Below are 22,816 nucleotides of genomic sequence, written 5' to 3' on the forward strand. Positions count from 1 at the left end.
CCATATATTATTATATCATATATGTTGTTTAGATAGGGGAATTATGTTTCGATATCTGGTTGAGGAGGATTTTTCTAAAAGCTTAAAACTTCTCTAATAATCTATTTGGAATAATCAAAACTCTTTGTCAAAGGAGAAATCTCTCCCTCTCGCTCTGGCAGAATCGCATAAAAAATGAACCATAATTTGATCCTGATCTTCAACTACAGTTAGATAATTTTACTCTTTTAGCTATATAATACATTAATTTTACATGTTGATATACATTTTTAACCCTAATCTTAATGTAGTGGTATATTTTTATTTTCTAGAGATGCCCATTAATTGTTCCCGTTAAAGTAGGAATGTTATACAATTGAATTGAATTTGGTCTTTGTTTGAATATTTACTTTCCATATTGTTTTCTTAAGTAGTTTACCAAATACTTTCGTTGAATATGTATTATATATATATATATATATATACATATAGACCTCTTAGGCTCTTACATATCATCATTTCAAAGCCAAGATCAATATACAAAAGAAAAAAGTTAACTTCTATTCAAAAATAATAATGAAATCTGCATCTTTGTTTTTGGTTTCTTATGTTTTCACGTTCCTCCTTTTAAGTCATCTCCAAGGTAAGGATTTTACTCTCTTTTCATATGTCAAATTTATGAATCGAATCAAGAAAGATTTCTTGCCAACAAAAATTAAATGAATGTTGCAGTAAAAATTGTATGTTTCTTAGGCCGCTGGTTTTAAAGTACCTAATTGTTAAGATATATTGATTTTCGTTTTATTTTCACAATGTAATACTAATTCATATAACTGACGTAATTATGATGTCAGAAGTGGAGGGGGTAAGCCCGATGAACCAATGCCCACGGAAACAGATATTCGGCGGTGGAGGTTGCGGAAGCGATGGAAACAAGACTTGCATTGACAGTTTTGTTAAACAAGGAGGTGACAGGCCTATTAGTTGCGAGTGTGATGACATTGTGGATGAACATTTATGCCGATGTATTTTTCCTTGCTAAGTTTTATAACATCCATACAACTAGATTTATATGGAATAAACTGTAGAAGTAACTTTAATACTTTCGATGTAGAATCTCGACCCTATCGAATGATAAAGAGAATAAAATTACGAAAATATCATTTTTTCGAGTTTTTCTTTTCTTATTTACTTTTTTTTTTCGAATGGAAGTAAGAAGTTCTCGGTGAGCATTCATAAACCTCCAATTCAAAATCCAATGATATTTTGATGTGGAATGTTAACAAATTATTTTAAGATAATAACTATTTCGCTCTTTCAAATCGTACAGGATCCCACTTTTTATTAGATCCATTATATATCCGTATGAATAGAAATGGATTAGACACGAGAGGCTTCTTTGTCATTGATGGATTTGTAGAGTTAGTGAATGAATACAAGTCTAGTTTAGAAATGCACTATGTAAAATTTCCGCAATTTTCATCGTAAGAGATGATCTCCCAAACTCTCTGCTCATTGGTATCCTACATTTCTCAAGGGCAATAACGTCTTCTTGGTTCTCAAGTATCAAGCAATAGAATACAAATTTCTCTTCTTCCTCCTTATAATGTTTAGCATTTATTTATATTTTCTGATGAATTACTATCTTTTTATTTTTTTGATGAAATAATATTCTGTTTATGAGAAATAATAAAATCTCATGTTCTACCGGAAAACCATCACATTTTTCTATTCTACTGAGTTTAGACTGCATGCCGCTTTTAAAAGGCCCATTATTGCATAAACGACACGCTTTCCTTAATCCTTCTTTGTTTTATCGGGTCATTTCAACTCACCGTACTCCCTCTCACACTGGATTATTCTTGGATTCATTTCAACACACTTGTCAGTGTCGCTTTGCTTTTGAATCCACGCTGAATATTGATACAGACAACAAGTGTTTGATTCTTCGTAAACTTCTCTCGCGAGACTAGTGTTCTTTGACACCAAAATCATGGTGCGTATAGAGACAGAAATAGAGAAATGGAACGAAGTTTGTCTCTGATCACCATTTTTCTGGTTCTCGCTTTGTCTGGAAGATGCAGCTGCGATGTCAATCTTTTCAGCCGGAACGATTTCCCCGAGGGCTTCGCTTTCGGATCCGCAACTTCTGCTTATCAGGTTCCGACTTCGATTCTCAGTTTTCCTCCGATTTTGTTTTTCTTCGACTGATCTCAAAAATAATTACTTGAAATGGTTTCTGAAAGTGGGAAGGAGCTGTTAGTGAAGATGGGAAAAAGCCTAGCATCTGGGACACTTTCCTTCACCCTCGTAAGCTTTTTTTTTTCATTTCTTTATTTTCTTCTTTTGATGTTTGGATTTTAGTTGAACCATGATATACTCTTAACCTCAATTTGGAATTTTTGTATTCGTCAAATTAGTGTTTAACGAGTTTTCTTCACTCTTAAAACACCAATTTTTGGAAACTCAAGTCGTTCTCTGTTTTGGATTCTAAGAAGGTTTTGACTTGGCAGGTAACTTGGAAAATGGAGACATAGCTTGTGATGGGTATCACAAGTACAAGGTTCTTTCTCTTTCTATGGATCTTATCAGTCGCACCAACTAAACTCTTAAAGACTTAACCTTTCATAATCTTAGATTACTGGCTTTGTTATCAACATCAAATTAAGATGTTTCCTTTTTTTCTTGTGCAGGAAGATGTGCAGCTGATGGTGGAAACTGGCTTAGATGCGTTCAGATTCTCCATCTCTTGGTCTAGGCTTATACCGGGTAAGTATTCTAAAACCCTCGTGATGTAGTTTTTTTTTTCTTAACTTGAAGCAGTGAAGTTTATCTCGTTTAGATGGAAGAGGTCTTGTTAACCCAAAGGGTCTTCAGTTCTACAATAACTTCATCCAAGAACTTGTAAGCCATGGTGAGAGAGACCCTTTCTCATGTCCACTAACCAATTCTTGATATGCTTTTAGTTCCTACTAACTAAATTTAGCGCAGGAATCGAACCACATGTTACACTGTACCACTACGACCATCCTCAGTACATAGAGGATGACTATGGAGGATGGATCAACCGCAGAATCATGTAGGCTAACAATATACGGTTTTTAATATTTTGTGGTGAAAATCAAGAAGTTGATGTTATCTGGCCATTGCAGCGAAGACTTTACTGCTTATGCAGATGTTTGCTTCAGAGAGTTTGGTTCTCGCGTCAAATTTTGGACCACGATCAACGAGGCTAATGTATTCACTATTGGAGGTTATAACGATGGGACTACACCGCCTGGTCGTTGCTCCTCACCGGGCAGAAACTGCTCGTCAGGGAACTCTTCGACTGAACCATATATCGTAGGCCATAACTTGCTGCTTGCGCACGCCTCTGTTTCAAGACTATATAAGCAAAAGTACAAGGTCTCATGTATATACATATATGTATATCACACATATAATACTCTCTTGAATGTGTGAGCTAATGACAGAGGAGCAACATATTATATATAATGTGCAGGAAAGGCAAAGAGGTTCTGTAGGCTTTAGCTTATTTACAATAGGGTTTACTCCTTCTACAAGCTCCAAAGATGATATCAATGCAATTCTTAGAGCCAAAGATTTCTTCCTCGGCTGGTGAGTCATGCACAAACGGTTTCAAAAGATATTTCAAATTGGGCAACATAGTCTAGGTTTTAAGCTGCACTTTAATATTCAGGATGCTTGAGCCTCTTATATTTGGAGACTATCCGGATGAAATGAAAAGAACCGTTGGTTCAAGACTACCAGTTTTCTCAGAGGGAGAGTCAGAACAAGTTAAAGGCTCATCTGACTTCATAGGAATCATTCACTATCTTGCGGCGTACGTCACAAACATCAAATTCAAACCTTCTCTTTCAGGGAACCCGGATTTCTTCTCAGACATGGGCGTATCTGTGACTTGTCGGAATCAATACTCCTCTTTTTGAATATGAAAACAAACTCTTTGTTCGTTTATCTCGATATTTTTGTTTTTGCTAATCATCTCTTCTTCGTGTTACTGCTTCGAGGGACAGTCCTTGGGAATTTTACGGCTTTCGAGGTAAGAATTTCAAAACTCAGATGCAAAACTCCAAATATTCCTTATACAGTTAAGTGTTCCCAATCCATCTTTTTCTCAGTTTTTTATTTTTATTTTTATTTTTTTGTTTGGACAAGTATGCTGTTGCTCCATGGGCTATGGAAAGTGTCTTGGAGTATATAAAGCAGAGTTATGGCAATCCTCCTGTCTACATTCTTGAGAATGGTATCTCTTTCTCTTTTACTTTTCTGATATTTCTCTTGTTTTAGTCTTAATCTGCTCGATTCTTGCCAACTATAGGTAGACCGATGAAACAAGATTTGCAGCTGCAAAAGAAGGACACTCCAAGAATTGAGTACTTACATGCTTACATTGGTGCGGTGCTAAAATCCGTTAGGTAGGTAAAGTTTATTATTGCACCTTCTCTTCTCTTGTCATTGTATAATAGAGAAAAACAAAAGTCATTTATACGTGTAGGAATGGATCAAACACGAGAGGCTATTTCGTATGGTCATTTATGGATTTATACGAGTTACTGAGAGGATACGAGTTTAGTTTTGGATTGTACTCTGTGAATTTTAGCGATCCTCATCTCAAGAGATCTCCAAAGGCCTCTGCTCATTGGTACTCTGCTTTTCTCAAGGGCAACACCACTTTTCTTGCTTCCCAAGGCATCACAAAATTGCAGAGCGACTTCTTTTCTTCAGCTTCTTAGTAGTAATGCTTGCATTTTTATTTCCTGATGACTCTGGTTCGGTTATGAGAGTTTGTACTGAACGAAATATCATGTTCTAGGGGTAAACATCACGCTTTTCTGTGTTAATGGATTTAGACTACTTGCCGTTTTGAAAGTCCATCATCCGAATTGAAAACTTAAAACAGCACGCTTTCATTGAGCCAATGTAATAGTGGGCTATTTTCATCTTGATTCTGTCTTCGATTCTCTGCTCCCCTCTGAATGGGGTATGTTCAAAACCGAAATATGCAGACATTTTCATTCCTTGTATTGATATGGGAGTTGCTTCGTCATGCAAAAGAAATTGATATGTTATAGCAATTATGAAAGATATTATAAATCTAAAACTAATATTAAGATTATCAAAAAAATTGAATCATTGTGTGATGTATAACATTAGAAAAAATAATATAATTGAAAGGAAGCTAGCTGCACTTAAATGAAAACTATCTTAATTTAATCAAATTAATAATTTTCTATATTGATTCCATTGACCAAAATAGTATTCGATTGGTTCATACAAGCCACCTCACCAAATTAACACCATACTAGTGAATGTAATCTAATTAATTAAACAAAATATAACTAAGACACTGGATTTTCCCATCCAAGCAAGTCGGCTAGGGACATGTTCGTGGGGAAGCACGTACATGCATGTGATCTTGTGCAACAACACCAAAATCTCACCAGTTCAACTTTGATCTTTAGGCCACTATTAGGACAAGATCGTGTTTATCACACCTTCTAATCTTTCCGACACAATCTCTCATCTAACACTCCCTTAAGTACTTACTCATCTTTTCTCCATTCTTTATCTCCCTTCTCAAACCCTATCCCCGTACCAGACCATGACTCATTTCTCTGTTTTGTCTCTTTTCGTAGCACTACTCTTATGTCAGTCCTTGGTTCGTGCCGTTACCAACGGTTATTACGGGTATAACCCGTCCGTGGCCAACTATCTACCGGAGAAACCTCAGAACATTATGAATCCCGTGGACTCGTGTTGGCGGCTCAAATCTAACTGGACCGCCAACCGAAAAAACTTAGCAGATTGCGCAGTTGGGTTTGGTTCATCTGCCTTGGGTGGCAAGAAAGGTAATATATATGTTGTCACAAACCCTAGCGACAATGCAGCGAACCCTCAACCAGGTTCTCTGCGATATGGTGTGATCCAAGACAAGCCGTTGTGGATCACTTTCGCTAAGGATATGGTCATAACCCTAGAAAATGAGCTCATGGTCAATAGCTATAAGACCATAGATGGAAGAGGGGCAAAAGTGGAAATTGCATACGGACCATGCATTACGATACAAGGAGTGACGAATGTAATTGTGCACGGGATCAGCATCCACGATTGTAAACCGGGGAAGTACGGAATGGTGAGGAGTAGCACGACGCATGTCGGTCACCGTAAGGGATCGGACGGTGATGCGATTGCGGTTTCAGGCTCGTCGAATATTTGGATCGATCATTGTTACCTAGCGAGTTGTACGGACGGCCTGATCGATGTGATCCATGCTTCTACGGGAATCACCATTTCCAACAACTATTTTACTCAGCATAAGAAAGTCAGTTTCATTTCAAAATTCTATTCATTATGATATCATGTATATAGATGAGTAATGTCTCGAGCAATTACTATCACATTTTGTATGATATTGGTTGTTTTATGTATAGGTGATGTTGCTTGGACATAAAGATGATTTCGTGAAAGATGTGAACATGAAAGTTACCGTGGCCTTCAATCACTTTGGACCAGGACTTGTGGAGAGAATGCCAAGGTAATATTTTTTAATTTCTTCTAATTAATTTGTTATGATGCAGAATTAGACATATAATAATATAAAAAGTGTGGATATCTGATATAAAAAATATATAAATACATTAAAAAGTGTGGTGGGTGCAGGGTAAGACGAGGGTACGCTCATGTGGCAAACAATAGATACGATAAATGGATCATGTATGCAATTGGTGGTAGCGCAGATCCCACCATTTTCAGTGAAGGCAACTATTTCATTGCTTCTGATAAATCTAACAGCAAAGAGGTATTTTCATTTTATCTTCCTAATCCAAGATTATACATATACATATAATTCACGCAAACTTATACGGTTACACCCATATAAATTAGTAACGAAGAGCACATGAATTAAATAAACAGGTGACAAAGAGAGAAGTGAAAGGAGGGTGGAACAATTGGAGATGGAGAACTTCAAAGGACGTTTTCAAGAACGGAGCTTACTTCGTACCTTCAGGTTATGGCAGCATTGTGCTGCCGTATAGTTCTTCTCAACGATTCCTAGTGGCTCCGGGAAACATGGCTCCTTCTCTAACCGCAGACGCTGGCCCTCTAAACTGCAACCACAACCGCCCTTGTTAGAAACCCTCCAAACAAAGTCCATCTAACTAATTATTTGCCTTAATTTGTTATACCGGATTCTGATTTTTTCTTACACAATCGACAAATTTTGACAAAATAAAAGAAACTAAATGAATCCATATTAAATTATTATGTGCTAGGTTGTTATTCTAATGATTCAAAATCTGATAATGTACTGCAATGAGACTCTTCTAGAGCGAGTAGGATAAATGGCATTGGCCGAAGGCAGAGAATCATGGCTCATACTAAGGTTCACACATGGAGATAACGGAGGGGTTTAGTAGAGCGATATACTATATTACACTTTTCCATTTTCTGCTTGTATCAGTTTTTAGTGTTTATAAAAAAATTATAAGGGCTTATAATAATTATATTCACACATTTAATGGTAAAAGTAGACAAAAAACTATTAGCCTCATGAACTTGTTTTTTTTTTGTAACAAAACCATCAATTTTTTTTCTCTCTTTAGTTTGTAACTTTATACGAATTCAACCTGCGATAACCACAACATATGTCTGTAGTTTATTTTGAAAAATAGCCTTAAATTATTTATCTAAAAATAAAAAGGTTTACTTATCGATAAATAATATCACGATACAATGCACTACAAAAAAAAAGAGAGATGTAGATGCAAACAAATAATTATCATCTAAATTATCTATATATTGAAAAGTTAGAAAGAAAATTATTACATACGCTCTCCGTCTAAAAAAAGGTTCGTACGCCATTATTTTAAGATAGCGAGACAATCAATTAACTACAAAAAAATTCCTAATATTGTATAGCATCAAAAGAAGACTTGGAAGTTGGAACCTCCGATGTCGGGCAGATAAGACTAGAGGTCGTATGAACATTATTAAAAATCCGTGTTAGTAATTAACTTTGTAATGTTTCCTTTGACTACAGAAAACCGTACACATCATGTTATATTTTGAAAAAAAAAAGAAAACTCCGAACTAATCTCTCTCTCTCTCTCTTTCACATATACACTCACACATTGGTCAGAATGATTTTCTCAGTTCCCTTAATCTTTGATTGCCTGCTTTAATTAATCACCATGTTTTTGTTTAGACGACTTAATTCTTTTGGTTTCGAGGTTTCTATAAATCGTGATTTTGTGATTTAACAGTTAACACATATAATTACAAACCACTAGCTGGGTAGGTAGATGTGAAAACAAATGAAAATAATATTTTAAAAATTAAACAGTACAAAACAATGGGGTTTTTGTGTTGTAACCATAAATCAGTGGTACCAGTACTTGAAGCTTGCCAATCGACTAGTCGACTATCAAAGAGATTAGAGATTTTTGTTTTTATACGGCAATAATGTTCTATTAAAAAAGAAATCATTAGCCTAGGTAGCGTTTTTGTTTCCTTTATCTCTATAACATTGCTATAATTTTAATAAACTGGTCAATTATATATTTTGACTTCATTCACTATAAATATAGAAATAATTTGATACGAACAAAAAGTCAAAGAAAGTGAGCGGGTCCCACGGTATGATGGTCAACAAATTTATCGGTAAACATAAGTTAATTTTGGGACTACTAAGTGGGACCCAGTTGGGAAGCCGGTTAGGCACTTATCTGTAGTCCGAGCCAGTTCCGTCAATTTTGTCATTTGGCTCCATATTTCTATTCACATGTATTGAATAATTATATTCCAATAATAGCAAGAAAATCATTTGAAATGATTATCAATTAAAAATAAAATGAAAGAATGGTTTGATGACTTCGATCCCTTTATTCTTTACTCGAAACTATGTTTTTCAAAACTTTTTCAAAAATTGTGCAAAAATAAAAACTCTGCAAAAACCTTATAATGGTGAAATCAAATATAAGCTAGAACTCGTTGGAGAGTTCCGTACGAGTATAGCCAAAACAATATAAATCAAATAAAAACAAACAGCATGAAGTTGAAGTACATAGAGGCATAGAGCAAAAACAAGACGCAATGTTTTAGTTTATAATTGAAACAACACGTCATTTATCATTTCTTAGATTCGAAAAAAAAAACTGCAAGTAAACGTGTAAACTGTAATATCTCTTAGAGCATCTCCAATCTTACAGCATTTCCAATGGTTTTTCAAATTTTATGTTTTCCATCATTTTGAAGATAAAAATGAAGGAATCTTCTTCAATGGTGCTTCAAATTCACATTCAAAATAAATAAAAATGAACAGTGTTTTTAATATTTAAAAGAATACTATTCATTTCTTCATTTTTTTAAGGTGAACTTTTTTCTTATAAAATATAGCTTAAACTTTTATATGTTTTGATTTATACCTAAATAAATTATATATATATTTTTTACCCAATTAATTTTAAATCTATGAATTTATCCAATCATATTATAAACTAAAAATGAAATTAACATAATAAAAAGTATAATAACATATATTAATTAAGAAATACAATAACATAGTCAACAATAAAATTAAAAATACATAATTAATACTAAATTAAAAATAATAAAACTCAGCATATCATAAACTAACAACTTAATAATCTGCAAAATTACTTCATATCCATTAAAATTATTAAATTTTTGTTAAAAAATTACTATAAATAAAATAAGTAGATAAAAGTTTATAAAATAAAATATTAAGGACTTAGTAGCAATTAATAATAATATAAGAATATAATATATTTAAAATATTCTTTTTGAAGGAAAAAATGAAGAAAAATTGATCTAATAGTTTTTTCATTTTTTCTTTCAAAAATGAAGAAACTTCAAATATAAAGGAAAAAAAAAAATCATTTGAGATGTTCTTAGTTGGACATTTCTCTATTAATGTCTGGTTAAAGTATAGGACCCACGTCTCTCTTAGAAGTCTCAGGTGGCAGACAGATGACGCAGACTCTGACGCTTTTTAGCAAAACCAAAATTCACCACGAAACTTCCGAAAGGAATCTAATAACATTTTAACTAAAAAATAACTCAATAAACACACACACATTCATATAATCTATATATAATTAAAATTGATGAATTAAAAGATAAATTTGGAGAGATATCTGAGTCGACGTCAAAAGCCTTTTTGTAGGCGAAGCATCTGGACCGGCAAGAACCTCTCTCATCGATCATAGCCACATACTAAATCAAACTCTCTCTCTAAAATCTCTTTCTTTGATCTTTTATCTTCTTGATCTTCCTATATATGGAGAAGCACTAAAAGGTACTACGATACTGTACGGGTCCATCAAACAAGATTAATTATCCACAAGTATACCTTTTATCTTATCCAGCAAGTTACCTATCCTTTTTTCTAGGGTTTTGGAGTGATCGATCAAGAAAAACGTAGATCATAGTATAAAACTAATCACATAAACTTAGATGTTCCGGTTTCCGGTGAGTCTAGGTGGTTCACGTGACGAAGCCCGTCACGATCAGATCACACCGTTGGATGAACGTCGTGTGGTGGTTGGTGAGGTTGACTTCTTCTCGGAGAAGAGAGATAGGGTTTCACGTGAGAACATCAACGACGACGACGAAGAACCCAATAAGGTTCACGTCAAAATGGAGAATTCACGAGCTGAAGATAACGATCGTTCTAGAGATGTAAATGTAAGTATAATCGATTTTTCTATATTAAAAGATTTATTTCATTTCCTTAATTTTTGGCTGAAATCTTGCTTCTTGGGTTGGTGAGATGTGAATGCTCACAACACTAGTTTGTAATAATTACTTTTCGTTTTTCATAGAGTTGTTTTATCATTTACATAAGCAGATCGGGCTGAATCTTCTGACGGCAAATACGGGAAGCGATGAATCAACGGTGGATGATGGACTGTCAATGGATATGGAAGATAAACGTGCAAAGATTGAGGTAGTACTTATAAATAATAATCTGATCATTTTTTTGACCAAAAAATCAAATCTGATCATTTTTTTTCCTTTTTAATTTAAATATAACTAATTAATCCACGAACAAGAATAATCCCATTATATTATTACATATCTTCTTCAGCATCTAACTCCACCGAATTAGTGATTTCTAATTTGATTTTGTATGGTGTCTGGTTAGAGGACAATAAATATTTGTAAGTAGTAAAACATATAAAAAGAATTTTTTTTCTTTTGTCCTAAAAAAATACATTTTTAGAATGAAATATTTCTGAAAATTTTGGAAAATATTGTTAGTTTTAATATGTGTATGTTACTTTTTGTTGTAATGAATGAAATGAAGAATGCACAACTACAAGAGGAGCTGAAGAAGATGAAAATAGAGAACCAAAGGCTAAGGGAAATGCTGAGCCAAGCGACCAACAACTTCAATTCCTTACAAATGCAACTTGTTGCCGTCATGAGGCAACAAGAACAACGTATCTCCTCCCAAGATCATCTATTGGTAATTTTACATTTCCCTTTTAGGCTACTACAGTTTTACATGATTGATCTCAATTCGTTTTCTATAAAATATATTTGGTCAATCTGTTTATTTATCGGTTAAATCGTGCAATAACAACCAACAAGGTAAACTATGTAGACAACCCAAATGTTGGTATAGTTGATCAATGGTTTTTCTTAGTCGTTGAATTAAAATTTTATCCTCACCAAGTCGTTACATTTGGTCATTATGACAGCTGTAAATTCGAGAATAATTAATCTAAAAGATTTTCTACAATTGCTATATTTCTATGTATTTTATTATCTATGTGCATGAAAGTATCATTCGTCAGCTAATTAATCTCTATAACGAATGAAAAAATAAACTTTATCTGCACATATACATCAAGCATAAAGTTTTAAGATATAATTATCTTAGGCTACGGAGGGCAACGCAGTAGGAAGGAAACTGCCGGAAGTGCAAGCCATGATACCAAGGCAATTCATGGACCTCGGGCCGTCTTCTGGCGCAGCAGAGCATGATGCCGAAGTGTCATCTGAAGAGAGGACAATGGTGCTATCAGGATCTCCTCCTTCACTTCTAGAGAGTTCCAATCCCCGAGAGAGCGGAAAGAGGTTGCTTGGGAGAGAAGAAAGCCCGGAATCCGAGTCTAACGCCTGGGGAAACCCTAACAAAGTCCCCAAACACAATCCACCCTCTGGAAACAACAACAACAGCAACGGAAACGGAAACGTTATCGATCAGTCTGCTGCCGAAGCCACCATGCGAAAAGCCCGTGTCTCAGTTCGCGCCCGATCTGAAGCTACTATGGTAACCCTAACTCCCTCTAATACAGTAGCTAGGTATATAGTTATCTAAACAAAAGCTTAATAATAATCAACTAATATTGCTACATAGATAACCGATGGATGTCAATGGAGAAAGTATGGACAAAAAATGGCTAAAGGGAACCCTTGTCCGCGAGCTTATTATCGCTGCACGATGGCCGGTGGATGTCCAGTTCGCAAGCAAGTACGTTTGCTCTTACATTTCAACTTGTCAATAAACATAACGTAGCATCTAATATATATGTCTTTAACTAATGATGTTTAAACAGGTGCAACGTTGCGCAGAAGATAGATCTATTCTCATAACCACCTATGAAGGTAACCACAACCATCCACTCCCACCAGCCGCAATGGCCATGGCCTCAACAACCACCGCAGCAGCAAGCATGCTCCTCTCAGGCTCAATGTCGAGCCAAGACGGTCTAATGAACCCAACGAACCTCCTAGCTCGAGCCATCTTGCCTTGTTCCTCAAGCATGGCCACAATCTCAGCCTCCGCGCCATTCCCAACCATCACACTGGACCTCACCAATTCATCCAACGGTAACACTTCGAACATAGGCACTAATAACCCGTTGATGCAGTTCGCTCAACGGCCCGGTTTCAACCCTGCGGTTTTGCCTCAAGTGGTCGGTCAAGCTTTGTATTATAACCAACAACAATCCAAGTTTTCCGGTTTACAGTTACCGGCTCAGCCGCTGCAGATTGCGACCACTTCTTCGATGGCCGAGAGCGTTAGTGCCGCTAGTGCAGCGATTGCGTCTGATCCAAACTTTGCGGCGGCTCTAGCGGCTGCAATTACGTCCATTATCAACGGTTCTAGTCATCAGAATAATAGCAACAATAATACTAATGTGGCTACGAGCAACGGTGACAATAGGCAATAAGAGTTTTTATTTTGATGGTCGATTTTTTTTTCTTTACTTTGTTTTGAGTTTTGGATGTGTAATTATTCGTATTTCTGATTTTGATTTTGTCGTGAACTAGAAGGGTCTTCCAGAACATGTTTTTTTCTCTGTTCTTCATGTAAGATCAACGATTTTGTTGGGAACTTAACTCACATATTTTGAGGTCTATACATATATATATATATATATATATGAGGATTAAGCATACATTAATTAGTCCTGAAGGTAAAGGAACAAAAATGAATGCAAAATACACATATCAATAGAAAATGTTCTAGAGGCCACGAACTATCGTCTACTACTCTACTCAGTCAATTAATCGCTGATCAATAGATAACTTACTCAGCAATCAATCAATTAATTGACCGGTTCACCGAAGAATTAGCTAGTTCCCTAAAAGCATGGTGACCAGGATTCAGATAGAAAGAAGTTTCACTTTTTGGCTATATACTGTTGTAAACTTGTAATACATGAATAGATTACGTAAGATATTTGACATGTGGTGCTATGTTTTTTACAAAAATAGACATGCTACATTACAGATTGTCAATTGATGATATATGAAATATTTCTATATATATATATATATATATATATAAGAATGCTTTTGTTAAATAGATATTAAGTTTACAAAAATAAGATTTATGCTTCATAATTGTATAGCTTATAGAATATAAAATTATTCTATATATATATATATATATATCTTTTATGAACTCCATTTTCCATGTATGAAAATAATTTGTTAGCTTTGGATTTCCTTATTCTTAGGTTGAGCTTTAGGCCTTTACGTTCTTGATAGGTCGAGTATCTAGGTAGTAAGAGAAAAGTTTCTCTTTATAAATGTTCTTTGAGAATTAAGCGGATGAAAATGAAACGCTATATTTCCTTTTCTCATGCTTCAAGGATTCGCATGTCTCTAAGCATTAAGGCTCGTATGCTCTTGTGGCCTTAGACAAAGTCAAATCCATTTGGTAACACTAGTTCAATTTTCAGGTATGTATTTTGATTTTGAGCTTGTAAAACTTTTGAATTTGGATACATTCAGCCAAAACAAGGTTTTGAATAAAAATCTAATTGTGAAAGAGAAGAAAAAGAGCTTCATATCGATTTTACATGGTCCATCGATGTTTGGGCCCCGCAATTTTGTTATGTGAAAGAAGACTAGTTGATTTTATTTTAGTCGATGTTGGATTACGTTATTCGATCGTTAAATATGAATTTTAGTTTTTAGTGGTTCAATCAATTGAAGCCCAATCTCGTGAATACAAGAGACTACTGAATATCAGATATTTCAATTGTGAAACATTTTAACTCAGGAAAATAGACTCGTTTCACTTCTATAGAGGCAATAACAAGTGAACCATATATTTGAGATCTGAGATTTTACTGAGTCTAATGGTTGGACCAAAATTGCCAGAGGAGAATTCCATCAAGTACGAACTGGTAACTAGTTAAACTCTTCTTCTTGGTACTAATTAATTTGCACATGCTTTCCTTATCTTTTTTCTTTTGTCAATCCTTCTTTAAATTAAACATTATATAATAAAACAGTACACGCAAGTCAAACCCATGATAAGAAAAATCAAATTTATGATTATGATACACATGAACCCACTAAAAAGTAAACCGATATTTTGATGAAACTATTTTTGTCATACCCTCAACACTGCAAATTAAACTGTAAACGATATACAGTATGCAAGGTGTGGAAAACTATGGTAAATCCCATTTTAGGAATACAAAATTGTTGACAAAATACAAAATCATTCAGAAAATATATAAATTTTACATATATAAGACAATTAGAGCCACTAAGCATTAAATGAGGGGCCAAACCGTGTTCATAAATGTCAAGGGTTTGTTTCAATTAAATATAAACTTACATTTTATCGGGTTAATGGGTATTCTGAGTAAGTTTTATCTAACCTATCATGGGTTGATTTGATTTTGTGTGATGGACACAAAGGACATTCTTACTTCTTACTTGTGTGATGGAGATCAGGAGAGTATTGGAAATAGTAAATTACGATACAAAGTAATGTTCAGGTTTACCGAAAGTTCAATTTAATTTTTTAGTTGGTATAAACTTTGATCGTAGTTGTCACATAGCATAATAGCAATAAGCATGTAAGAACAAAAAAAGGCATTTACTTGCCCTGGTCGGGTCTTTTTTTTAATATTAAAATGTCTTTTACTCTCTTACAGTTTATATAATTCAATCATCTCTTGATTTCATGAACAAAAAAAATTATAGAGAGATACAAATTTAGTAGATATTATTACACCAGTCAGATAATTATTGAGTAACTTAGATCGACTAGCGAACCCGACTTTCACAGTCGGTGGACTCTGATAATCAAAAACAGTGTGAAAGGCTCGCATGAATGGCTGGCCCAATGTCCTACAATCAGAGTAACTTACCATTGGGTTTGTATGTGCTCGATGCACTTGAGTTGTAACTAGGGTGAGGGAATATACCTGCCGGCCATTTTTTAGACGGGATCCAAAGGTCGGTACTTTTGGTATCAAACACATCGCTGAACGTTGGCCTGGTGTACCAGCTTTAACATGACCGGTCCAAAAACAACAGAGATCTAAAACGATACTAGAATTTGTGCTCTTTCTCATGTTTTAATATAACATTACAATGATGTAATCTATAGTCTATATATTGGACAGTTATTAATTATTTTTTGCAAACATCAAATTAAGTTCCATAATAAGTTTACTTTGATTCATTTTAGTAACATTTTACCTATTGAATATTTTGTATTAAAAAATGCTTTAGCAAAATTAATCAAAACAAAACAAAAAAGAACAAAAGCAAAATATAAGCAAAATATAAGCAAAACATAAAAAAAAAGATAAACGAAATTAACAATATGTTTTATTAAGATCTACTAAATGAATTGATATCATTCATTGTGAAAGTGATCATTATTAAGATTTAAGAGTATTTCCATTAGGAGATTCTCACTTTGAGTATCTAGAAAGAGAAAAAATTATACTAATAAAATAATGAGTGAGTATTTCAAAAGGTTGGGATAAAAAGTATTTTAAATGAGAAATTTTGAGATACTTTTGAGTGAGTATCTCAACTATTTGTTATACTCACTCACTATTTTATTATTAATTTTTTTTTTTTAAATACTTAAAGCGAAAACTTCCTAACGGAGGTGTTCTACTAAATGTATTTGGTATATTTTTATTAAGATCCGGCGAAATCAGAAATATGTTTTCTTTGTTTATTGAATCTAGGTTTACGACTGCAAAATTGGAAATAGATTTCATCTTTTTCCTATCAGAATGTGTAAATAAAAATACCAAATATATTTTCAGTTATATTTGTTCATATCGAACTATCGAAGAACATCGTATGTTATACTCTTCACTGGAATAAATATGGGTGGAGAAACAGAATATTTGTAGTGCAGGCGATATGCCATGCGATATGCAACAAACAAGCTAAGTTAAAAGATGTGATCTAAATTTGATATTATTCTATTATATATGATATACATTTCCCTTTCACACTTGCAAAAGAAAAAAGACCCAAGTCCAACAGAGTTGTGTTTAAGGGATAACCAAAAAAAAGCATTGAAAATATATCATCTCAATTTGAAATTTGGCACAAACCATCGAGCAACAGATGATGAGTGAATGGACGAAAGAATACTTGGATGTGGTCTTTCAATCTTGTGTGTGTCGAAACTGAAGTTGAAGATATCTTTTTCACTCCAAACACGATATTCATGATGAAAACCACTAAAATATATTGAGTTTCGATTGACTCCTTCGATGGAATTGGCTAGCACGGTAATGCCTTGATCCAGAAGTATTGCCTCGTCTCCTAAAGAATTAAGTTTCTCCCACTTTTTGTTTTTCTTCTTCTTTTTTTGATAAAGGTTTAATTTCTTCCACTTGCTATTTGATGAATCCAGCTTGTAGACGCGGAAGGACCAAAAGTAAGAATCAGTGCTTACTTTGCTTTTAACTCTCAGGATTTCTCCAGTCAGGGTGACTACAAGATGGTCTTTCATGATATTCCACACATCACCAAGCTCTGGGTAAACACGAAGTGGCATTCCCTTGCTGATAAATATATCATAGTTAACTTGAGTCTCAAAGATTTGATGCGGAATATCTCCAGAAAGATCCAAGACTTTGACATCACGAGAGAAATTATACAAGTAAAGCTTATGATCTTTGTATACCATGTCATACACAGTGTCAAACGTAGTAGCTTGTTTCCAAAAATTATCTCCATTTTTTGCCATAACAATAACTCGGGTTGAGATTAACCATGTAACAACATAATCTTTGGTGTTCTCGTCTATCCAGAAGGAAGACGAGTTAATCTTGATGTCTGTTTCATGATATACGAAACCGAATTGGTCAGTGAACAGGAATGTATCATCCATGTTTCGTTCGATCTTAACCACGCTAAGTTGTGACTCCACAGAGGGCAGATCGATCCTCTCGCGGGTGAATATATTCATAATATAAAGATTACATCGAGGATCCCGCATAAAGAACCAACTTCCACAAGTCGCCAAACAATGGCCATTTGCAAAGTTGACACCAAGATCTTGAATTCGATACGTCTTGTCTTTGGAATTAAACAAGAGACAATAATCTTTACCTTTTTCCGGAAAGAGAATCATCCATGGGATCTGATTGTGTAGCGCTGATTGTCTGGATGCAGAATTCCAAGATGAACAAACACATTTAGCTCGTTGAAAATCTGCAAAACCAAGACGTTCAAAAACCAAGAGCAAGAGATCGAAAGGGAGCTTGGACCAATTTGGTCCATCGGAGGCCGGAGAAAGAGAATCCATCCTACGGAGACTTGCGGGCGACGCATCCTTAGTAGTGCGTTTCCTTGAGAAAAGTTGGTCAAAGAAAGTTAAACAAGAGGAAACCATCTCTCACTAGCTCTCACCACTATACTCGACAGATTATTGACACAAGAGAACCCCATCCCTTTAAATAACCTAGCGCTAACCCTACTCCAAATCTAAAAAAAAAGAGACATGTATCTGACAATATTCATTTCTTTCTGTATCAAATGGTATATATGGAAAACATAGATTGGATGCATGTCCGTAGGAGATATACATTTCTGGTCATATTTTGAGATTTTGTATATCCATCTTTAGTTATTGGAATAGACAAATTTTCATAAACACAAAAAAATCATGATTTGATTATTGGATAAAAACTAAATCTTGCATTCATGTACATAAGATATATATGCATAAAGTAAAATTATAATTTTAGAAGAAAAATTTATACACCATTTCACATTATTTTTTTAATTCATTTAATTTTACATAAATAGATGATATCTGAACCTAATGAATTATAGATTTGTTACATGACTGAACATGGAACGTACCAAGTAGTGTCTAAAGAGAATTGATAGGTGTGAGATTCTTGTCCTTTTTAGGTTAATGATGATCTGCACTGGATTACAAGATAACCAAGAAAATTTTGAAAAAAAATCATTTATTATTGAGACTTAAAAAAAAGTAATGTACGTTTTGTAAGATTATTTTTTTTTAATTTGTAAAAAAGTAAAAATTCATTTATTATTGAAACAGATTGCTAACTAGAACTAGAAAAGAGAGTGCTGATAAAGTTATATCCAGTAACAATAAATAGGTTTTCATTTGCAAAAAAAAAAAAATTAAAAAACAGTTAATAGGTTTGTACAAGTAGTCAAAGAATGGAGGACTGTCATCTTTATCTATACTCAAAACTATTTAATGAATAAATTTTACACTAATTAGAAGAGCTTGCTTGCGTAATCATCAATGGCTAATCCTTGTAACCGACACAAGCTCGATCTTCTAGCTAGATCTCTCAATTCAGACAAGCTTCTTCCGAGTTTCAACGCTACTTTGGTCTCAAAAACTTGTCCGTTCTCTCTTCTCTCTGTTTCGATCGTTTCTTCTAAAAGAGAGAAGAATCCGGCGGAGTTTCTATACATCTCAAACACCATCCCAACTTGACCACCGTGCTCTAACGTGTTCACTACGGCAGCCAAGGAAGCGCAAGTCGTCGCCACTACTCCAGCTAAACCCGAACCGTGGCCTATAAAACCGGAACTTACCGCAGCAATTCCGGTTAACACCGGTCCAGAGATAGCTAAAGCCAGGTTTAACTTCAACGCCACGTTACCTAATCTCTCGTATTCCTCTGCATCTCTATTCTTTATAACCTCAACTACCTCTTTCATCTCCATCTCTAGCTCCTTGTTCCACCCGTTAAACACGGTTTTCGAACGAGTTTCGGTTTTAGTTTCGGGCCACCAAGTCGCTGGCTTGAATTCTTGTGGGAACTTCTCCAGCATTGTGCCGATGAGAGGAAGTGGGTAAGCTCTGTCTAAACAGAGTACTCTCTCTATCGCTTCCTTCACGTATTCTTCGCTGATTCCTTCTTCGGTTTTCTCTCTCAGAACCCTCTCGATTCTGTTTCTCAGCTGCTTGAACAGCCTCGTCGCGTTCCTCTGTTCCTCCACAAGCTGCGACGGCTGAATCTTGTTCATCAAGGCAACCACACCCGTTGCGGACGCCAGCAACATCGTAGAAGCTATCTTCACCGCCGAGGCAGAATCTCCTCCAACGGCGTTCACGGAGGATATTCCGGCCATCAAAGCGGCGGTGAGAGTGATCATGTTGACGGAGTTGAGCAAGAGAGAGTTCCAGTTGTTGCGTTGCTCTCCGATGTTCTTATGCACCTCTACTCTGTCTGTTACTTCTTCAAGAACCGCAATGAGCCGCGACCTCTGCATAACCCGATCATCGTACCTTATCTTCTTCTGTCTTTGTCTCTCTAACAGAGAGAGATCGAAACTTTCGGTGAATCCATCCAACCCAAAAGTTGGTTCTTCAACTCTGAGATTGTGGTTCTTGATTGGTATTTTCGGTACCGAGACGTTAAATTTGGGCAATTTAGGGATTGATATTGCGGATCTTGCTCTTGTGCAAGAAGTAGAAAGCACAAACCTTGAAGCCTGCAATGATGCCATATATATGGAGACAACAGTTATCTTCTTCTTCTTTACTCGGTTTAAACCGGCTTAGTTGCTGACTTGCTGAGGATGTTTGTATTCTGGATTTGTTAGTTATTATTGTGTTTTCCTCAGGTGTTGTTTTCTTGTTCTGTTTGTTGCTAAGGAGGAGAGATCTAATGTATATATAGTTTATGAGATTTACAAGCTAAAAAAACAAAGAGGTTTAAAAAAATGTTTGACCAAGAGGAAACGTTTGACCAATGACTAATTCGTAGTTGATGTATTCTCTTGTGACGATTTTGGTCCACCCATTAGAATAAGTAAAATCATAACTCGCCAAAATTATGGTTAATTTGTTGTTGCCTCCTTAAGAACTAGTCTATTTGCTTGAACATGTTTCACTACTGAACACATTTTATATTCAATGGTTTTAAATAAATAAAAAAGGCCAATTCCAACATCAGTTCAACGTTTATTCACGCGTTTATGTATTCTCAATTGATGGAACCAATAAAACCAAAATTCATTTTCTTAAATATCATATACTAACATAAGACTAATATAAAATCTAATAGTCTGTTTTAACTTTTAAAGAACAAAATTGTGGGGGCCTATAACATTGTGTTGCCATCATCAACTTATAACAAATCAGATCGAACAATGAAACCTGCCGCTTCCTTCAGAGTCTTTCTTGCACGCCAATATACACCATTGGCTGTCTGATGTTCCCATCTGCAATATACACCACAGATCAATTGTCTCTAGAGCAGCTTCAGATCAAGACTTTATTTGGTTCATGTGAAACAAAACTTTACCTTGTTCTCCAATGAGTACCAATCCGGCCATAAAGCCAGGTTGTGGCAGTAAATTGAAACAGCAATGATGCAAGTTTTGGGCATTAGTGAGACAATGATGCAAGTTTGGTCTCTATTTAAATGCAATCTTTGTATAGAATAAACCAGAAAGAGCCAAGAATCTGCAAGATTTGGGGTAACAATGGTGAGAATAAAGAGCCAAGAACCTGCTATGCAGGGGGGGGGGGCGGGAAATGTATTTATGAGATGTGAAATACATTCCCTGACCGCACCGGATTAGACAATGAGGAAATTTCATCATCAGCGTCACTATTTGACAGTGCAATATCCTCTATCAAGAACTTTATATACGTCTCAAACATACAATTTGAGGAAACAATTTGTAAGCCCTCTTCATACGAAAACCATACACTCATCTCTCTGCTGATCGAATCACTATATTGATGCCTGGCAAGCCAATCCCAGTATTCAGGGTCCTTGGAACCAAACCGTAGCATATATCCACACTCCTGAAACTGAAACCTTATCACTTGAGCCAAAACTTAAAACATTTTTTGCAGCAAATTTAACATCTAAAAATACCCAACAAGAAAGATGATAGCTTTTCGAATCAAAATGATGTTATCTACTCAATTTCATTCACAAACCAATAAATAGATCAAATTCCCAAATCAAAAACACACCAAACAAAAAAAAAGAGACTTTTTTCTTTCAAATCACAGTACAAATAGATTTGAATTCCCAAGCTTTACCTTTTTCAATCTCCCATCACTCTTCTGTCTACATAACTCGAGATACCTAAACCACAATCTCAACAATCTTCGCCACGCGCGAAATCGGAGATAGATTTCTTCTTCTTCTTCTTCGGCGTTCAAGATCATCGAGCTCTTCAACCATCCGCTCGAGGCATCCGCTCGAGGCGGTACTGAACAACGTCCGCCATGGCTAGTAGTTGATCGCGGTGGCTCGCAGATCCGGTGGGGTCTAAGAGAGGTCCGGCGAGAAGAACGTCTCAGTTTTGGTTGTGTATTGGGTCCAATGTGGGCTCTCTCCATAGCCCATTTAAACCCAATGGTTAACTGGTATTACAGTATTAGTAAATTTATTAGCCGTTTAAATTTGGCGGGGTTTTAGATGTATCGAGGTTTTACTTCTTCTAGATATACTCATATACATAATTGTTCTTTTGTTCTTTATTTTTTTTTTTAATAATTTCTTTTGTTTTTTGTTGATAATTTCAATTTCTTTATTTCTTTTCTTACCGTCAATACTACAGTGATTCGTAAAAGTTTTTGCAACAACATTATTTTGTTCCCGATTGACATTTTCTAATGAGCAAAGTGGAAGTATTTACTGCTAATTAACATCAAAACGACTAATTTATGCGGCTACGTGGTAATTACAAGACCCGCAATCATTATGAAAATGCATAGCTACTTGATTTATTTTCGGTGGTCATTAGATTTGCTAGATTTTTTTTTTTTTTTTTGTGGTAGTAGTTGGCATAGTTGAAACGTAAAGTATTGTAAATTTTTATTATCCGAGATAATGAATCCATCATACATAATTTTATCGATGAAAATTTTAATTAAAAACGAAAAAACAAAATATCAAATTTTGAAACCAAAAATCCTTATTAAATGGAATTGACAAATGAGATATCTATCGGCTCCATACTTCCTAAGGAGAAGTTTTATCACCGGTGATATTGGTTTGATAAGTGGTACCACCACCACTCCTCCTCCAATGCC

The 22,816-nt window shown here is 35.1% G+C and overlaps 7 protein-coding genes across 9 annotated transcripts; 4 read left to right on the plus strand and 3 right to left on the minus strand.

Annotated features, from left to right (window-relative positions):
* Positions 1-500: 500 nt before the first annotated feature.
* Positions 501-1,147, plus strand: LOC112082222 (putative defensin-like protein 234). Its single transcript, XM_024149674.1, has 2 exons — positions 501-622; positions 834-1,147. Exons 1-2 carry the CDS (start codon positions 556-558, stop codon positions 1,019-1,021), a joined length of 255 nt encoding a protein of 84 aa, XP_024005442.1. The 5' UTR covers positions 501-555; the 3' UTR covers positions 1,022-1,147.
* A 736-nt stretch (positions 1,148-1,883) lies between these two features.
* LOC18028620 (beta-glucosidase 3) lies at positions 1,884-4,872 on the plus strand. Of its 2 annotated transcripts, none has more exons than XM_024149666.1 (13): positions 1,884-2,139; positions 2,226-2,289; positions 2,493-2,542; positions 2,673-2,748; positions 2,822-2,893; positions 2,971-3,058; positions 3,132-3,384; positions 3,482-3,597; positions 3,680-3,903; positions 4,017-4,042; positions 4,159-4,246; positions 4,322-4,418; positions 4,499-4,872. In XM_024149666.1, exons 1-13 carry the CDS (start codon positions 2,002-2,004, stop codon positions 4,734-4,736), a joined length of 1,530 nt encoding a protein of 509 aa, XP_024005434.1. In that variant the 5' UTR covers positions 1,884-2,001; the 3' UTR covers positions 4,737-4,872. The 2 variants fall into 2 exon arrangements, with proteins under 2 accessions (XP_024005434.1, XP_024005436.1); XM_024149668.1 differs by having other exon boundaries at positions 1,928-2,139; positions 2,233-2,289.
* A 733-nt stretch (positions 4,873-5,605) lies between these two features.
* On the plus strand, positions 5,606-7,137 carry LOC112082220 (probable pectate lyase 16). The gene is made up of 4 exons (XM_024149671.1): positions 5,606-6,325; positions 6,435-6,538; positions 6,664-6,802; positions 6,919-7,137. The coding sequence occupies exons 1-4, from the start codon at positions 5,606-5,608 to the stop codon at positions 7,135-7,137; spliced, it is 1,182 nt and encodes a 393-aa protein (XP_024005439.1).
* A 3,059-nt stretch (positions 7,138-10,196) lies between these two features.
* LOC18028621 (probable WRKY transcription factor 31) lies at positions 10,197-13,378 on the plus strand. Of its 2 annotated transcripts, XM_024149665.1 has the most exons (7): positions 10,197-10,321; positions 10,416-10,710; positions 10,874-10,972; positions 11,333-11,494; positions 11,912-12,304; positions 12,392-12,505; positions 12,591-13,208. In XM_024149665.1, the coding sequence occupies exons 2-7, from the start codon at positions 10,480-10,482 to the stop codon at positions 13,206-13,208; spliced, it is 1,617 nt and encodes a 538-aa protein (XP_024005433.1). In that variant the 5' UTR covers positions 10,197-10,321; positions 10,416-10,479. The 2 variants fall into 2 exon arrangements, with proteins under 2 accessions (XP_024005433.1, XP_006413694.1); XM_006413631.2 differs by lacking the exon at positions 10,197-10,321 and having other exon boundaries at positions 10,480-10,710; positions 12,591-13,378.
* A 3,462-nt stretch (positions 13,379-16,840) lies between these two features.
* On the minus strand, positions 16,841-18,070 carry LOC18028622 (probable F-box protein At4g22060). Its single transcript, XM_024148750.1, has one exon. It carries the CDS (start codon positions 18,068-18,070, stop codon positions 16,841-16,843), a length of 1,230 nt encoding a protein of 409 aa, XP_024004518.1.
* A 950-nt stretch (positions 18,071-19,020) lies between these two features.
* On the minus strand, positions 19,021-20,265 carry LOC112082219 (probable F-box protein At4g22030). Its single transcript, XM_024149669.1, has one exon. It carries the CDS (start codon positions 20,263-20,265, stop codon positions 19,021-19,023), a length of 1,245 nt encoding a protein of 414 aa, XP_024005437.1.
* Positions 20,266-20,856: 591 nt separating this feature from the next.
* On the minus strand, positions 20,857-22,068 carry LOC112082221. Its single transcript, XM_024149673.1, has 4 exons — positions 21,818-22,068; positions 21,430-21,580; positions 21,066-21,226; positions 20,857-20,982 (listed from the first exon to the last, which is right to left on the minus strand). Exons 1-4 carry the CDS (start codon positions 21,944-21,946, stop codon positions 20,899-20,901), a joined length of 525 nt encoding a protein of 174 aa, XP_024005441.1. The 5' UTR covers positions 21,947-22,068; the 3' UTR covers positions 20,857-20,898.
* Positions 22,069-22,816: the final 748 nt, after the last annotated feature.

Source organism: Eutrema salsugineum, unplaced genomic scaffold, assembly GCF_000478725.1.
Source record: "Eutrema salsugineum unplaced genomic scaffold, Eutsalg1_0 scaffold_1, whole genome shotgun sequence".
NCBI lineage: Eukaryota > Viridiplantae > Streptophyta > Magnoliopsida > Brassicales > Brassicaceae > Eutrema > Eutrema salsugineum.

What these genes read in the sequence shown, in the direction of transcription:
- LOC112082222 (XM_024149674.1), top strand. Translation starts at nt 556, where the DNA reads ATGAAATCTGCATCTTTGTTTTTGGTTTCTTATGTTTTCACGTTCCTC. An exon ending in CCTTTTAAGTCATCTCCAAG is followed by an intron (nt 623 to 833) that starts GTAAGGATTTTA and finishes TTATGATGTCAG; the next exon opens with AAGTGGAGGGGGTAAGCCCG.
- LOC18028620 (XM_024149666.1), top strand. Translation starts at nt 2,002, where the DNA reads ATGGAACGAAGTTTGTCTCTGATCACCATTTTTCTGGTTCTCGCTTTG. An exon ending in CCAAGAACTTGTAAGCCATG is followed by an intron (nt 2,894 to 2,970) that starts GTGAGAGAGACC and finishes AATTTAGCGCAG; the next exon opens with GAATCGAACCACATGTTACA. An exon ending in GCGGTGCTAAAATCCGTTAG is followed by an intron (nt 4,419 to 4,498) that starts GTAGGTAAAGTT and finishes TTATACGTGTAG; the next exon opens with GAATGGATCAAACACGAGAG.
- LOC112082220 (XM_024149671.1), top strand. Translation starts at nt 5,606, where the DNA reads ATGACTCATTTCTCTGTTTTGTCTCTTTTCGTAGCACTACTCTTATGT. An exon ending in ATTTTACTCAGCATAAGAAA is followed by an intron (nt 6,326 to 6,434) that starts GTCAGTTTCATT and finishes TTTTATGTATAG; the next exon opens with GTGATGTTGCTTGGACATAA. An exon ending in CTTGTGGAGAGAATGCCAAG is followed by an intron (nt 6,539 to 6,663) that starts GTAATATTTTTT and finishes TGGTGGGTGCAG; the next exon opens with GGTAAGACGAGGGTACGCTC.
- LOC18028621 (XM_024149665.1), top strand. Translation starts at nt 10,480, where the DNA reads ATGTTCCGGTTTCCGGTGAGTCTAGGTGGTTCACGTGACGAAGCCCGT. An exon ending in ATAAACGTGCAAAGATTGAG is followed by an intron (nt 10,973 to 11,332) that starts GTAGTACTTATA and finishes AATGAAATGAAG; the next exon opens with AATGCACAACTACAAGAGGA. An exon ending in GATGTCCAGTTCGCAAGCAA is followed by an intron (nt 12,506 to 12,590) that starts GTACGTTTGCTC and finishes ATGTTTAAACAG; the next exon opens with GTGCAACGTTGCGCAGAAGA.
- LOC18028622 (XM_024148750.1), bottom strand. Translation starts at nt 18,070, where the DNA reads ATGGATTCTCTTTCTCCGGCCTCCGATGGACCAAATTGGTCCAAGCTC.
- LOC112082219 (XM_024149669.1), bottom strand. Translation starts at nt 20,265, where the DNA reads ATGGCATCATTGCAGGCTTCAAGGTTTGTGCTTTCTACTTCTTGCACA.
- LOC112082221 (XM_024149673.1), bottom strand. Translation starts at nt 21,946, where the DNA reads ATGATCTTGAACGCCGAAGAAGAAGAAGAAGAAATCTATCTCCGATTT. An exon ending in GTGATGGGAGATTGAAAAAG is followed by an intron (nt 21,581 to 21,817) that starts GTAAAGCTTGGG and finishes ATAAGGTTTCAG; the next exon opens with TTTCAGGAGTGTGGATATAT. An exon ending in GGTACTCATTGGAGAACAAG is followed by an intron (nt 20,983 to 21,065) that starts GTAAAGTTTTGT and finishes TGTATATTGCAG; the next exon opens with ATGGGAACATCAGACAGCCA.